Here is a 17,387-nt window from a genome sequence, read left to right as displayed (position 1 = left end):
AATCATAAGCGTCGAAGAGAAAACCGAGTCTAATGGGAAAACAACTACAAAAATATTTTCACAACCTCATTACCTACCAGTCGTGTCTAATAATATTAAGACTATAGAGATTAATATAACAGATGATTTAGGTGAGCCAATACAGTTTCATAGTGGAAAAGCTCACGTTGTATTACATTTTAAACCCCGTAAAATGTGGACTTCACTATAAACCTTTAATCATTCAGGACACACCTTCATTCTAGCTTAAGAGAGCGAACAGTTAACATCATGAGGTCTGAATATTCACCTTCAAGAACTGATTATGAAAGTTACTATTTAAACCAGGTTGGTTTCGGTGGAATACCTGTATATAGAGGTTTAGCCGTGCAAAGAGGACATGGACTAGGAAATATATTATCTTCAGCGTTTAGATTCGCGGTACCTTTACTGAAGAAAGGCGCTACTTACTTGGGAAAAAAACTTTTAAGTACCGGAGCGAAAGTAGCGACCGATGTTGTTAGCGGAGTCCCAATTAAAACAGCGCTTAAATCGCATTCTATTAACGCTGGAAGGGAAACTTTAGCTTCAGCAGCTGATGAAGCCATGAGACTAACATCTTCAGCTACGGATCATATTAAAAGAATGACGGGTTCCGGAAATAAAAGGAAACGAACTCAATCGAAAAGCGCCATTTCAACAGCAGGCAGGATAGCGAAAGGACGGTTCCCTAAACGTTCCGATATATTCTCATAATGTCCCTTTTACACCCGCACTCAGTTGAATGTATAAATTCCGAGCTAGATTTGTTTCAAGTACCTATGACACAATCTTCGATTATTGGTGGAGAATGGGTTGAGTATAATCCAATATCAAATATAGTTGATAACGCATCAATTACATTTTCTATCAACGGTAACTCTGAAACGTATATAGACCTTTCACAAACTTTGCTGCACGTTCGAGTTAAGGTAACTAAAGATAATGGTCAACTACCGCAACCCGCGGTTCCAGGTGTTGCGGGTGGGGCCGCCGGAACTCCAGCCGACAATATCGCCCCCGAGAATTTGTTTCTTCATTCGCTTTTTAGCGATGTCCACGTATTTCTTAATGAAAGATCAGTAACACCTTCCAGTCAAAATTACGCTTATAAAAGTATGATACAAACTTTATTAACGTTCGGAGATTCTGCGAAAAAAAGTTATTTAACGAGTTCACTTTTCTATCGGGATACGCCTGGAAAGTTCGATTCATTTTTCGATAACGATGGTTTCTCTAAACGAGCGAGTTTAGCGCAAAAAGGGGCGATTGACTTGTTAGGCGTAGTCCATACTGATTTATGTCAACAACCACGCTTTTTATTAAATATGGTTGATTTGAAATTTAAATTCGATAAAAATAGAGCAGCTTTTTGCGTTCATTCCGACGTAAAATGTAAAGTGGAGATTTTATCAGCTTCCCTTTATCTGAGGAAAGTTAAAGTGATACCGGAACTATCGCTCGCTCAAGCCAAGGCGTTACAATATGGAACCGCTAAATATCCTGTAACTCGTTCGGAGTGCACCTCATTTTCTATACCCGCTGGACTTATGGCTAGTGTGCAAGATCATTTATTTACCGGACAAGCACCTAAGAAAGTTGTTATCGGGTTTGTGGAACAAAAAGCGTTTCTAGGAGATTTGAAAAAATCCCCGTACAACTTTCAACATTTCGATTTATCAAGCATTGGATTGTACATTGACGGTAGCAGCGTCCCTCATAAGGCGTTATCTCTAAACTTTGAGGAAAATCTATATATTCAAGCGTATTGCAATCTTTTCATTCAAACTAATCAGTGGAACGTAGATGAAGGGAATCAGATAAGTCGGGAAGATTACCCTAACGGAAATTGTTTATTCGCGTACAATTTAACCTCGGATCTTAATAACAACGCTAATCACTTGCATCTTGTAAAAAACAGTAACCTGAGATTAGAATTAAAATTTGCAAAACCGTTACCGGAGACGATTTCCATTCTAATTTACGCCGAGTTTCAAAATTTGATTGAAATTGATAAAAATCGAACCGTGATTTTCGATTACAGTAATTAATGGATTCGCTACAGATAACTAAAATACTTGAAAAAGATTTAAGTACTAAAAGTATATTTCAAGGCGTGTTCGCGGCTGACAAGCTACCTAAATACGTAAAAATATTCCCTTCTCTATTTATTGTAAATACCGATACGAGTGCTGAACCTGGAGAACACTGGGTTCTAATATATTTTTCTAAACATAAAAATTGTGAATTCATGGATTCCTTTGGAAACCCGCCAGATTATTTTAAATTTAATGACTTTATTGAACGAAACAGTAAAACTGTAACTTTTAATTCTAATCAATTACAGAGTAATTCTAGTAATACGTGTGGAGCATTCTGTATCTATTTTGCTATAAACAGGTGTAAAGGAATAGAAATGTATAACATTGTGTCTAGGTTTAAGAAAGATAAATATGTAAACGATAAAATGATTAAAGAGTTTATGTGCAAAATGTATTCAATAAAATAATTTTTTACAATTTATAGCAATAGCAGTTTTTTTTTTATATATACATAAATACAAGCATTCATTATAATTTTTCAATATCTTTATGACCGTGCGCTAATGTACGAACCCCGCAGGGTAGAATGTATCTCTTATCATCATTTGGTGATAAACAAAGTTTTCTAGTATTTATAGTAAATAGTTCATGCTTGAAACTAGCTATACGCATCATCTCGGCTGACATGGTTTCTTGATTAAAAAGACAACGTTCATAGTCTTCGTGGCGGATGACGTTTCTAATAACGTTCATGGCAACGCCCTTACAAACCTTTTTATGGTTTAAAATTGACTCTAAAGATTTCCCCAATCGCAACTCCTTTTCTATCTCTTCAGCGGTCTTAGACTCCCCGTACAATTTAATAGAATAAAGCTTTGGACGAAGTCCTACAAAGCTTTGAATTAACTGCGAATTTGTCTCGTCTTTAAAATAACCGAGAGCTTTTTTATTCTGATTAGAATGAAGGAAATGCGAAGGTGGATAATCAGAGAAGTCAAAGCGGTTTTTATGAACTTCAAAGTCTTTATAAACATCATCCGTCTTAATGTTGTACGTTAAACTGTCTGTAAATATTTTATATATTAGTACTATTTAAATAAAAAATGCATATTAAATTAAATTACCAGTGTCTGTAAATAATAGTGATGCTTTGTCCCCGTACGTATTTTTTATGAATCCATAATGGAACCGATACATGAGCTCCTTGGATAAATCTAGAATGGTGAATCCGGTAAATATAGGCCGGTTAAGAACAATTTTAGCTCTCTTCTTATGAGCGCCGGCTAACTCTTCATTAAAGATGGTAAAGTGTTCAAACTGCGGGGAACTTGTAACTTTTAACATTCTTTCTGGTTTATGAATCAACTCGAAATTTATATGCTTCCGTAAATTTTCCATTGTTTTTCTAAAGAATTAAATGAAGTAAGGGAAAAAACAGCAATAAATTATTTAAATTGATTTACCCGAAAACAGAGTTAACCATTAGTTTCCAGAAATTCTTTTCAAATGAACTCTTGGATAATTTCCTCTGTTCAGTGTTGAATCTAACATATTTTTCTAACCATTTTCCTTGAGTGAAGGTTAGAGCTCGATGAACCTTGGTTATTTTCAAACCTAATTCTACATAATATTTTAAATTGCGGTAATGTACTATGTATTTCTCTTTATTATTTAAATTAGGAAGAAGTTTTGGTAGACTTTGATTCTCCTTAATATTTAATTTTCCTAAGAGATCTTTGGAGTATGGAGATAGCATATCATGTGTAATAACTTTAGATTCCGCCGCTACTGGGAGATCGTTATGTAAGTCATGCAACTCTGGAGGATATTCAAGATCCACCTGCAAAGGAAACAATTCTTTAAAAATATAATTCAATAATTATAACACTTGTTATTTACCTCTAAAATGTATCCGTTTTCAACGTTATTGGGAATACTCAGAATATTTTCACTGAGTGTTTGCAAATCATCCTCCTGAACCCACTGGAAGTCGCCTAGCGGTAGTGGTTCACACATAACAGCACCGTACAAATTATTAGCATCTTCAATTAAGTTAAATTAAGTTAATTAATATAATTAAAATTAAAATAATTAAAATAAAAAAATAAAAATAAAAAAAATTATTTATTTTTTAAAAAATGTAAATTACCTAAATAGCATATATAACTGCTCTCTTTAGACGAATCATATGTGTCGGCCATATATTTGTTATTCGCTTCAGAATAACGAGTTGAGATCATTGAAACACCGCCTCGAATCCCTAAAAATTCAATGTAAATACAATAATATTTAAAATATCACAAAAGCGTTACCCTTTTCAATAAATAAGTGTTGATCTATATCAAGTATGAGATCGAGGCGAACATCGGTCATCTTCAAAGCTGCTTGCCAGGCTAAACCTGGTGCGGTGTAAGCGTGAGCGGGATCTAATTTATAATGGGTTATAGATAATGTTCTAAAATTTTCAAAAACGTCGGCTAAGAGCAACGCATCGCTTTTCACATAGAGGTCGGTGTATTCCCCTACGAAAACCGAGGTTAAGAGATTTGAAATATTTATACTATAGTAATTTTACCTAATGTTTGAATATTAAACGCTGTCCAAACATTTTGGGCGTGTAAATAATCAGATTCTAAAATATTTTGATTTTTCAATGAACTGAAAAACGCTTCTCTAGGTGGCAGCATCGTCTCGTCAAATTTCTTTTCATCGTCCATATACTCGTATGGGTAGACCCCCTTCCGCAAAAGCAGTTGAACTTTCTCACTTTCAAAATATTTCTTAACAATCTGGAATTTACTGGCTCCTTCCAAAACGAGATTAGATACTAGAGCATCGAGGCTATCACTTAGAAATCGATAAGAGTCTAAAAACCGAAATCTCCCTAAAAAACAATAAAATTAATGTTAAGGTTAAATTCATAATTAAATATATTTTACCTAGTTTCAGCGAAATATAATTTTCGCTAGTGGAAGGAATACAGTCAAGTGTCTGTTCCTTAAAATGACCAATCTCCTGACATATAAGATGTAAATCGTATCTATGAAGATTTATTATTATTAGGTTTATTTCCTGGTTAATTAACTTAATAAATTCACCTGCTAAGGTTATGAAGGAAAATAGGGATAAATTCTGGAACTTTCTTTTGAAGATTACAGACGTTATGCGCTGGCCCCCTATATTTGCCGCTGAAATGGCAATGATCTCGAACAGCGGGCATATTTCCCTGATTTAGCTGCTTCTGACAAATGTAGCAATGCGTAGCAGCTTGAAACTGTTCCTCCTCCTCCGGGGTAATAATCATTGGTACATTTGTCTCAATGAGTTCCATCAACTCCTTCTCTAATTCCAGAATAGACTCCAGAAATCTTCGAGTTGCATCTTGTCCTCGATAGCAATCGGTTCGAACAGGTACACCTATAAGTATCCTATTGTAATATATCTAAAAGGGAATTTTGTCAAATAACTTACCGTCAGGTCCAACAAACACCCACGAATACGCGCAGCTGATGTGCATGTTTACTTTGCTGGTATTTATATCGGGATCTAGATCACATCCTTGAACTCTCGGTAGGATTGCTTCAAAATCGGCGTAAAATACATACTGCACCTAATAATTTCATTTCATTAAGAGTTAAATTAAATAATTTTTATTTTTACCTTTTCTGTCCACTCATATTTATCAAAATAAACCGTCTTCTTCTTAGTAGGGAAAACTGTTTTTTGGACGCCGTGAGTGGCGCATTCTTCGATATGCGCATCACGTCGCTGTTCAGCGTTGCTTCCACTGAATCGGTGAAGACACATTCTAATACAGAAAATAATTAGTATATTTCAAACTAATATATTGGAAACTAAATTACCTGCAATAATAACTTGTATTTCTGTGTTTTGTTAGATGCTGTAGCAGTTTTCCTAGGTCTCGTATAAGACAGTAATGTCTATTCCCATCGTCAATATCTTTAGTTTCGTCGGTGATGTATAGCAAATCAACCTCCCTTTCCTTACAACACTTGTTAGCGCTTACGTAAAGGGGGAATATGTCTCCCGAAAAGCCGAACACAGATATTGATAAATTATTCATTAATTCAAATTTTTTAAGTTCCGTAGCGTTTAATTTGAAAGGAAAAGATATATCACTGGTATCAAGTTCATTTTCATAAGGTGTATATTTGGAAACACGATTAGCGTTTTGAGTCCGAGGAACTGGGTGAAGTTTAGCGAGAATTGACCAGAGAAAACATTTCTCGTCATTTTCGTTTCTAATATTAAGAATCGCGTGACGTCGAGATAGTTTTTCAGGTAGTTCCATATACGATGACCCTCGCAACGGTTGGTAAGATGCTACATTTAATTCTACATACAGAACACGGTCAATTACCCAACCCGATCCTATCAAAAATATAATGTTTTAGTTCAAAATATAACTTATAAATTTTAGTACATACCTGTCGCTTCAAAGTTTTCCGCTGCTGACTGTATTGTTTCAAGACATTCATTCAGCTGGCTTTCAATGACATCGGGCGTTAATGTTGTTTGCATAGTGCTCCGGAAATAGGGTCGTACTTCCGCTCTTTGTTCCTCACCCCCTAAAGGTCTCATATAAACAGATCTTACGAGTAGGAACCATTTAATTCCACGTTTACTGGTGAGTCTTTCCATTAGAAATTTACTGAAAGCGGCTCGGTAACGTCCGATAAACATCCCCGCATCAATATCATAGTCTTCAGCATTGTAACGGATAGATGCTAACGTATCATTCAAGGCCTGGACCATACTTGGAGATGCTGGTGGTGTTTCATCAAGTATTGATGAGGCGGGAACAGGTGATGGCGTTGGGTTGTTGGGTAAATCCGCTGTAGATGGTTGGATAGATTCCAGTTGAATTTCTTTAAGCAGACTAGGTGAAGGTGGACGGTATGGCGATGGTGGACGGAAAGATGCTAGCGAACGTTGCATTGGTGACGGTGTGCGAGACAGGTCCATGGGTTCGGAAGGGCCGGGTGCGTTCAAGTCATGAGTTCGTTGATGGCTCTTGAAATGTTCCAATCTAGCAACATTCTTACCACATACTTCACAGACAAACGTATGTCTATCACCGTGTACTTCTCTAACATGCCGATTTAAGGAGGACTTGGTAGTGAAACTTTTCGCGCACGTAGGGCAAATATGTTGGGCTTTAGGCATCTTGAATATAGCTACCGCAGTTAACCGTGGAATGACCTCCTACAACGCTATACAACCTCTTTTATAGTATATTCAAGTATCATTTGAGAACAATACGTTTCTCATACTTAAAATATTCGTTTGAAATACTCGTGAGATAGGTTCAAGTGTTAAGCATATTTAAGTACTACTTACGCGTTAATGCTATTAAAATGAAGTTTAAAAATATTTCCATTCTACTTTAACAACAAATATTCCATGACGTCAAAACACTTCAATTCAAATTAACCGCGCCTCCCGGGGAATCTGCGCACGCGCCGCCTAGGTTATCAATTTTTACATCATTTCAACTTATTCCGTACGATAAAACTTGATAAGATATACGTTCAAGTATCTTTCGAGATAAGCGTAGATAAATGAACAAGTTGGCCTGGACACAATATGTTGATATACGGGAAAACAAATCGTCGCGAGAAATACCCTAAATACATTGACTTTTTGATGATTTTACCCCCATTTCATCCCTTAAATCCCGGATTTCGATCCCGAACCCAAACCCGAACCCGGGATCGATGCCACACCCTCACTTTCCTTCTACTAATATGGACAAAGAAAACTCCGGAAGAACTAACTACGTATAGTTTTCAAACGCGTGGCAAGATTTTTTTAATTAGACTGACCAAACTTCATATATTTAATATAATCAGATGGGCTAATACCCAAGGCACCACCTTAGGCCCAAGTCATCAAGCGACTTTTATTGCCTTAAACAGGTTCCCGGGTTACAATGCGTAGGAGGGTGGTAGCAAGCCCCGCAAGCCACGCGAGCCAACACCTCTCTACACTAACTATTACCGTTAACCTAGACAAGTTTTTATGGAAGGGGAAACCGAAGAACTCCTTTAACCTTTTAATGCCTTCCTATAAATTCATTTATATTCACCTATAAATTCGCGGTCTTTTGAAAATGAAATTACGTTTTTGTAATCTTCACACAAACTATATATGCAAAACAAATTTAAATTAAATCATTGCCCTTTCATTTTTATTCAAATACAATTATTACTGAATAATCTAAAGCCTATTAAAATTCCAAAAGCCTCACTTCTATTAAAAACAACAGAGCAGACGACAGAATGCGGGTCAGCTGACATTTTTACGAATGAGAAATAACGTGTAGTCAATGATGCCACAGGGTTCATACAAACATGGAAATCAGTGAAAACCTGGAAATATCAGTGAAATTTATTTAAAGCAAAATCAGGGAAAATAATTATTAGAACTCCAAATTATGTGCAATTTGTTTTAGTATAAGAGATTATTATTAAAAATTAATAATTATTGGCGCTTGTACATTTATAATATGAAATCGACAAATTAAAAGACCACTGTGTGTACAATAAAAAGTTTTATTTAAAAACTAGTCGTCGAGTTTTTAAATAAAACTTTTTATTGTACACACAGTGGTCTTTTAATTTGTCGATTTCATATTGTTTTAGTATTACTGAAATTATTACTTAGTATTGAATTTTACGTTCAATCTTGACTATATTTTATTATATTATATTAGAAAGTGTAACAGTAATGCTTTTAACATTTTAGAGACCCTATTGTTTTAAAAAGCATACCTAGAAAATATTCAAAACTACTCTGGAAAACCTGGAAATATCAGGGAAAATGGTTTTTGAAATATTGTATGAACCCTGTGCCAATCACCACGATAAAATTGAAACATGGTTGCCACGGTACCTGGAAAACCTGGAAAAGTCAGGGAATTTGAATACGGGTATGAAAATCAGGGAATTTTAAAATTAGTCAGGGAAAATCTCCGGAGATGGTCGCAACTCCCGGCGACGAAGTATACGCCGCCATCTGGTTGCAAATTTATCGACGGGGGCTTTTTTTATTTCGTTCGATGAAAGAGTTGGGTTTTTCAATGTTTGCTTTGCGTTATTCGACAGTGAGGGACCCCCGGCCGCTGTTACTTTTAATTAAGAGCCGCCTCTTTGGCTGGCGCAGTTGGATGTTTCGCCAAACAAACATGGAAAGAGTTCAAATATTGGCCGTCTCGTATCACTCCCCGATTCGTCTGGAAGCAATTGGCTGTGTTTGTATTCAGCCCGTTTAACGACGTCGGCAGCCATACTCGTTGCTTACAAATCGGTCGTGACTGAAGTTTATAAGATCTCTCTTACGAGAAGTTAGCATCGAGGCCTTGAAGGGGAAAAGGTGTTTCTGGAGGGGAGAGTACGATACATTCGGCACCTAGGAGCAGGGTTCCCGAGAACCAACCAGATCGGTTTTAGCCACCGATAAAAATCCATGGTTAAAACTACTTTTTTTTATTAAAAAAATATTGAGAAATGAATTAGAAATATTGAAAAACTAAAACTTAAAGGGATAATTTCATATATGTTAAGTAAGAGCAAAAGATTAATTTCTTACGTAAATCTAAAAATTCTTGATTTTAAAAATGTCTATATATCATATATTTTAAGTTAAAATCATATTAAAATTCACTTTTTGTCGTAAGTAATGGATCTTAAAATTCATTTTGCGCGTGAAAATACACCGCCATGTTAGGGTATCAAAGCGGGTAAATAAGTCTGCTATACCTCACTATGTAAAGGTACTGTCACGCGCAAAAACTTAATTTAATCGGGCAATTTGAGCATTTTCGAAGTAATGAGGGCTAGATATAAGCAATTTGAGAATTTTTTATTAATGGTTTTAATAGGGATGCACCGATATGGGTACAGCCGATATATCGGCCGGCCGATATATCGGCTAATCGTGGCCGATAATATCGGCCGATATATCGGCCGATATTAACAAAGTTACGTATCACAATATTATGCTTTTATGTTTACTCTCGTAACCACCTGTTAAAAAATGATATGATCTATGGCTTTTGGAGTCTAAAAACCACTTATGATTCCTGACCGTTTTGGACGCGAATAATTATTTCCTACAACAGCGATCAAAAAGAAACACTAGATTGTTTTATTTGTTTACACTCTTAACCCCTGTCAAAAAAAAATGGTATGATCTAGCGTGAGATCATGCACCGAAGGAATCAATGGTCGTTTTTACTTTTTAAGTTAAGAAATAGACTAAAGCCGAGTGTTGTGGAAGAACTGGCCTTTTTAAAAGGAAATGTAAGGTTGTGGCAATAAATGTTTTCCATTAATTAGTTAGTTGAGTATCGCCTTTTTTTTTGAAGTTTTTCCTGAAAATGTTTTTCTAATACCAGAAGTATCGGCTAATATCGGCCTCGCTTAAGCCGATATTGGCCGATACCGATATTTGAAAAATTAGCCGATATATCGGTTACCGATATATCGGTGCATCCCTAGGTTTTAACCGTATTACACCACTGGTTACAACCGGATTTAGCTATACTGCATTTTTAAAGAAGCCGGTTTTTTGCCAACCTTGCCTAGGAGCATCAAACACAGCACCCTCCACAAGGAGAACGCAACCCGTTAAAAGTCGTCCATTTTCTTGTGAACAATTTCCATTGGTTAGACCGTTGAGTTGGGAATAAATAGAGGTACAAATAAACCTGGCTAGCGCGGGACCAATTTCGTTCAATATGGAGACTTTTTAAACTATATCGTTCAACCGTGGCGGCATCTGTCTCTAGTGGTGGAAACTATATTGCAATTGAATTTTTGCGCGAATCATATAACTTTACAAAATATAGATGGCGCTACCGCCCAATTATAAAGATGAATATCGTCCAGTCTTATCAGAACAGGTCCCGCGTAACCATGGCAACCGAAATGGTAATTGTAATTCTAGCAGTATTATTCCCAATTCAATGGGTTAGACCAGTGGTTCCCAATTTGGTTTTGCTTTGGAACCCTAAATTATTTTCCTAATTCTAGCGGAACCCCAACTAATTTTTTTTAATTATCTTTAAAGACTCTTGACACAAACAAAGATGGCCGGGCTTCTATCGTTTTCAATCGGGGTTTAAAAAGGGATATGTTTGTGGAAATTGTAAAAAGGCAATGTAGTTTTTGAAACTCTGTTGGCACCGTTGGAGTTTCCTGTCGTGGGCAGCTTATATTTGCTAGTGCTGGGAGGCTTGTTTGTGATAAACAAGCGCGCAGCTGGCTGGCGGGTAGCTGGAATTTATGCGGAGGATATTTACCTTTACTTATACGTCAAGGTTCGTACAGACTTCGAAAGCCTGGAGATATCTGGGAATTAGATTGTCGATAGTAAAGTCAGGGAAATATCATTCAATTATTATTATTTTATTTTAGTAAACATCAGGGAATTTGCCATTTTGAAGTAGATATCAGGGAAATTGCCCTTTTTTGAAGTAAATATTATAAAATTGCCCATTTAAAGTAAATATCAGGAAACTTGTCGTTTTTAAAATAAACATCGAGGAAATTGTCATTAATATTGCCATTTAAAAAGTAAATATCAGGAAAATTGTCCCTTTAAAGTAAACATCAGGGAAATTGCCATTTTTAAATAAACATCAGGGAAATTGTGCTATTTTTATAGTTAATATCAGGGAAATTGTCATTTTTATAGTTAATAAATATCAAGGAAATTGTGCCATTTTTATAGTTACTATTAGGGAAATTGTGCCATTTTTATGGTAAATATCAGTTAAATTACCATTTAACGTAAATATCAGGGAAATTTTTTTTAAAGTAAATATCAGGGAAATTAATTTTTTTAAGTAAATATCAAGGAAATTAACTTTTTAAAGTAAATATAAGGGAAATTAAATGGTTTTCAAGTAAATATGGGGGAAATTAAATTCTTTTAAAGGGAATATAACCTCAGGTTTTAGGTGTGGAACACCAAACTTCGACCATTTCCCGCTTCCTCCCATGACTTCAGAAATTTTTGGCGCTGTTTAGTGACTTCCCGCCAAAATTGCTTACATAAAAAACATAAAAAACGACTTTAGGTTATTTTCCCTTTAAAGTAAATATCCAATAAATTTGAGTTTTCAGGAAGTTTAAAGAGAAATTTACAGTTTTTCGTATGAAAGATTTGTCTTTATGACCGATGAAACCAATTTAGTTAAAATGTCAATCATGAAATTAATCACCCTATAAGCGATAAAATCTGCTAGCATTTTGTTACGAACGCCACCTAGCGGAATGCGTTGTTTTCTGCATGTACGCAACAAAACCATCACCATGGTTACGAACAGAGATATAGTATGAATAAATAAATACATATTAAATAAAAATAAATACATTTTAAATAAAAATAAATACATTTTAAATAAAAATAAATAAATTTTAAATAAAAATAAATAAATTTTAAATAAAAATAAATACATTTTAATTAAAAATAAATAAATTTTAAATAAAAATAAATACGTTTTAAATAAACATAAATACGTTTTAAATAAACATAAATACGTTTTAAATAAACATAAATACGTTTTAAATAAACATAAATACGTTTTAAATAAACATAAATACGTTTTAAATAAACATAAATACGTTTTAAATAAACATAAATACGTTTTAAATAAACATAAATACGTTTTAAATAAACATAAATACGTTTTAAATAAACATAAATACGTTTTAAATAAACATAAATACGTTTTAAATAAACATAAATACGTTTTAAATAAACATAAATACGTTTTTAATAAACATAAATACGTTTTTAATAAACATAAATACGTTTTTAATAAAAATAAATACGTTTTTAATAAAAAATAAATACGTTTTTAATAAAAATAAATACGTTTTTAATAAAAATAAATACGTTTTTAATAAAAATAAATACGTTTTTAATAAAAATAAATACGTTTTTAATAAAAAATAAATACGTTTTTAATAAAAAATAAATACGTTTTAAATATTTAAAAACATTTACAAATCATTTCAAACGGCTAAAATCAAGTTATAATAGAAAATAAGGGCTTTGAAAGTCGCATGATGACTTAGGCCTAAGGTGGTGCCTTGGGTATTAGCCTAGCTGATTATTATTATTATTATTATTATTATTATTAATAAGTTAAATTTTAAATAATAATTATCTTCACTGCGAAATTTTACAAACAAAAACTACTTCAAGTTACTAGAAAATTTTCTTTTTCAAACCAAAATAATCGTAATAAATCATAGTTACGATATTTTTAAACTGAAACCCAGTTATTATCGCCAAATATGTGATAACCTCGAGTGAATAAATAACTTATTTAACGTTAGAAAATGTGTTCGAAACGGAGTTACGACCTTTTTAAAATCAGCCTCTCCCCATTTTAATTTCGGACCAGCGTTGCCATGGGGGTGGAAGGGGGAAAGTGTTACAAAAAAACTACCATAGATGGCGTATTTTACTGACCCTTATAATCTGCCCGTTATTGAATAATAAGCTCCGAATCGTTACATTCCATCGCAACAGCAGTGCACGGTATAGACAGCCTTGACCCGCGCTATTGTACACTCGAATCAATCAAATTCCCCCGAAAAAAATGTAAAATTCCCCTACCTTCATTTTATTGCATTTGATTCTTGAATCCGGCAACGTTGCGCGTATCTCGGGCCGCAGATAAGTTAAATCCTCTCTCGGGGGATCCAGAGACACTTCTTTCTCTCACCCTTGAGAAAGGTCGAAGAACCGCGCCGCGTGACAAACGCTTCCTTCTCCCATTCTTCCCCAGACAGCACCTTTCAGCCTGGTTTACACCAAGCGATAGCTTATATAGTCTTTGGTTTACACTGGGCCAAAAACGACCATCGGCGACGCAAAAAAATGTATTAGACCTAACGGATATTTTTGCGTCAATTAAGAAAATGTATTAGACCTAATGGATATTTTTGCGTCAATTAAGAAAATGTATTAGACCTAACGGATATTTTTGCGTCAATTAAGAAAATGTATTAGACCTAACGGAGATTTTTGCGTTAACTTAGAAATTGCATTAAGCCTAACGGAGATTTTTGCGTCAACTAAGAAAATGTATAATGCTTGTTTTCCACTAGCGCGCGTCATAATGTTATTTTCTTTACGCGCGTAAAAACGTTTGAACGGTTCAAACAAGCTTGTTTTCCACTAGCGCGCGCAACGACGCGTTTCTCAGCTTTGAACCGTTCAAACGTTTTTACGCGCGTAAAGAAAATAACATTATGACGCGTGCTAGTGGAAAACAAGCTTTAGGCTCTACGGAGATTTTTGCGTCAAATAATCAAATGTATTAGACCTAACGGATATTTTTGCGTCAATTAAGAAAACGTATTAGACCTAACGGATATTTTTGCGTCAATTAAGAAAACGTATTAGACCTAACGGATATTTTTGCGTCAATTAAGAAAATGTATTAGACCTAACGGATATTTTTGCGTCAATTAAGAAAATGTATTAGACCTAACGGAAATTTTTGCGTTAACTTAGAAATTGCATTAAGCCTAACGGAGATTTTTGCGTCAACTAAGAAAATGTATAATGCTTGTTTTCCACTAGCGCGCGTCATAATGTTATTTTCTTTACGCGCGTCATAATGTTATTTTCTTTACGCGCGTAAAAACGTTTGAACGGTTCAAACAAGCTTGTTTTCCACTAGCGCGCGCAACGACGCGTTTCTCAGCTTTGAACCGTTCAAACGTTTTTACGCGCGTAAAGAAAATAACATTATGACGCGTGCTAGTGGAAAACAAGCTTTAGGCTCTACGGAGATTTTTGCGTCAAATAATCAAATGTATTAGACCTAACGGATATTTTTGCGTCAATTAAGAAAACGTATTAGACCTAACGGATATTTTTGCGTCAATTAAGAAAATGTATTAGACCTAACGGATATTTTAGCGTCAATTAAGAAAATGTATTAGACCTAACGGAAATTTTTACGTCGACTCAACGCAAAAATGTATTAGACGGTTGGACCTAATGGAGAATTTCGCTTGCGCCAGAATATTTGAGTTAAGTAGGCCTAGTTTAGAAGGGGGTATTTTTCTTATTCGAAGCTTGCTCGTGGGTGTGGCTTGTGTTCGTTACCATGGTAACGAGTATAGGTCGGCCATGACATTAAGACGCCAATGGTGGTCACGTGATTATTTCGCTGGATCGTGTGGCGTTTAACCTCTGTGACGTGAAACTAATGTCATGGCGGCCGTTAAAGGCGGGGCTTAGCTATGACGTATGCCTACGACGCCACGAGCAAGCACCCAATTTATACTCTTAGAATGATTTTGGGCCCCTTAAAAAAATCAGGATATGTCATAGCATACTTTTGCCTACGCCCTAGAAATGATGTTTAAAATCTGTAACACACATAGGTAAAAGTATCACAGTAACGGTAAACGCGAAATAAATATTATTTTTTTCCGCCATTTGAAATGCTACCATTTCGAAATCTAGTGAAAACTAGCTCTTAGGACTAACGTTTTTTTTGCGTCGACCGTCTCCGTTGTAACATTTTAGCCCAAGTGAAGACTAGGCTTAAGGCTGTCTGGCCCCCCGACGGAAAGCAGCCCCCTCCTACCGCATCTGTTCCTCCTTTTCCCCCGCAGACGCGATACTGACCGGCTGCTCCCGTGTGAAAATCCACTAAAAGAGGTTTTAATATTTCGCCCATCTTCTTGATGTATTCTCTCTTCTCGCCCCTGTGTTGATTCGGCCTTCATCCGAAGCAATGTTACCCCAGACTACTAAAGTGGTCGATATTTCACGTTTAAAACATCCTCCGAGCTTCATTCAACGTTCGGTAGATGGCCTTACTCGTCTGCCTTTTGTTTTTTTTTAACTTAGAGTACCCACACAGCTTGGATTAATAATAATAATATACTTATATTATTAATCCAAGTACACAGCAACAAAGATCTCGTATTTTACGGACGTGGCAAGGTCAGGGAATTTTAAAATGTTTCCAACAGGTCAGGGAATTTTAAATAGATTCCCGAAAGTCAGGGAATTTTAAATAGATTCCCGAAAGTCAGGGAATTTTAAATAGATTCCCGAAAGTCAGGGAATTTTAAATAGATTCCCGAAAGTCAGGGAATTTTAAAAAGATTCCCGAAAGTCAGGGAATTTTAAATAGATTCCCGAAAGTCAGGGAATTTTAAATAGATTCCCAAAAGTCAGGTAATTTTAAATAGATTCCCGAAAGTCTGGGAATTTTAAATAGATTCCCGAAAGACTGGGAATTTTAAAAAGATTCCCGAAAGACTGGGAATTTTAAAATTGCCCCAAAAAATCGGGCAAATAAATTTTTATAAAGAAAATATTTTTCAAGATATTTACCTCAAACCATTCATTTATTCTACAAAAATGGCCAGGGAAAATTTGGCAATTTGGCCAGGGAAACCTGGAAATGTTAGGGTATTTAATTCCGGAAATTTTGTACCAGAAAAATCTACGGGTTAATTTACATAGAATCGTTGGTTTTTGGATTCATGTTCTTTTAAACAGGGTTGCCACGTTCTTTCTTAACGTATTACGAGTGAGGTTGGTCGAGATATTAAGTCATGGTGTTACTTAAAAGTGAATTCAGTTAAATATTTTAATATTTTAGCTTAAAATTTTTAATTCAGGGTAAATCTAGAGAAATGGTCACGGAAAACATTGGAAAAATTGAGAATGAAATTAATATTAAATTAAAATTGAGAATGAAATTAATGTGAAATTAAAATTGAGAATGAAATTAATGTGAAATTAAAATTGAGAATGAAATTAATGTGAAATTAAAATTGAGAATGAAATTAATGTGAAATTAAAATTGAGAATGAAATTAATGTTTAATTAAAATTGAGAATGAAATTAATGTGAAATTAAAATTGAGAATGAAATTAATGTTAAATTAAAATTGAGAATGAAATTAATGTGAAATTAAAATTGAGAATGAAATTAATGTTAAATTAAAATTGAGAATGAAATTAATGTTAAATTAAAATTGAGAATGAAATTAATGTTAAATTAAAATTGAGAATGAAATTGATATTACATTAAAATTGATAGTGAACTTGATATTAAATTAAAATTGAGAATGAAATTAATATTAAATTAAAATTGATAGTGAAATTGATATTAAATTAAAATTGAGAATGAAATTAATGTTAAATTAAAGTTGAGAATGAAATTAATATTAAATTAAAATTGAGAATGAAATTAATGTTAAATTAAAATTGAGAATGAAATTGATATTAAATTAAAATTGAGAATGAAATT

The 17,387-nt window shown here is 34.4% G+C and overlaps 2 protein-coding genes across 4 annotated transcripts in view; one reads left to right on the top strand and one right to left on the bottom strand.

Moving 5' to 3' along the window:
• The window catches only part of step (cytohesin steppke), an 88,034-nt gene that overhangs the window by 32,432 nt on the left and 38,215 nt on the right, over positions 1 to 17,387 (top strand). The gene's annotated exons all lie outside the window — the stretch shown is intronic.
• Positions 3,593 to 7,772, bottom strand: LOC149968874 (uncharacterized). Its single transcript, XM_090156076.1, has 12 exons — positions 6,509 to 7,772; positions 5,924 to 6,452; positions 5,721 to 5,868; positions 5,532 to 5,670; positions 5,159 to 5,477; positions 5,000 to 5,100; positions 4,636 to 4,944; positions 4,373 to 4,582; positions 4,210 to 4,320; positions 3,960 to 4,102; positions 3,649 to 3,900; positions 3,593 to 3,604 (listed from the first exon to the last, which is right to left on the bottom strand). Exons 1-12 carry the CDS (start codon positions 7,245 to 7,247, stop codon positions 3,593 to 3,595), a joined length of 3,012 nt encoding a protein of 1,003 aa, XP_090012202.1. The 5' UTR covers positions 7,248 to 7,772.

The sequence above is a fragment of the Leiobunum rupestre genome, chromosome 1 (assembly GCF_980474605.1).
Source record: "Leiobunum rupestre chromosome 1, qqLeiRupe1.1.hap1, whole genome shotgun sequence".
In the NCBI taxonomy this organism is placed as follows: Eukaryota; Metazoa; Arthropoda; class Arachnida; order Opiliones; family Sclerosomatidae; genus Leiobunum; species Leiobunum rupestre.
The sequence above is the reverse complement of the archived record's forward strand: the minus strand, read 5'-3'. Positions and strand labels throughout refer to the sequence as shown.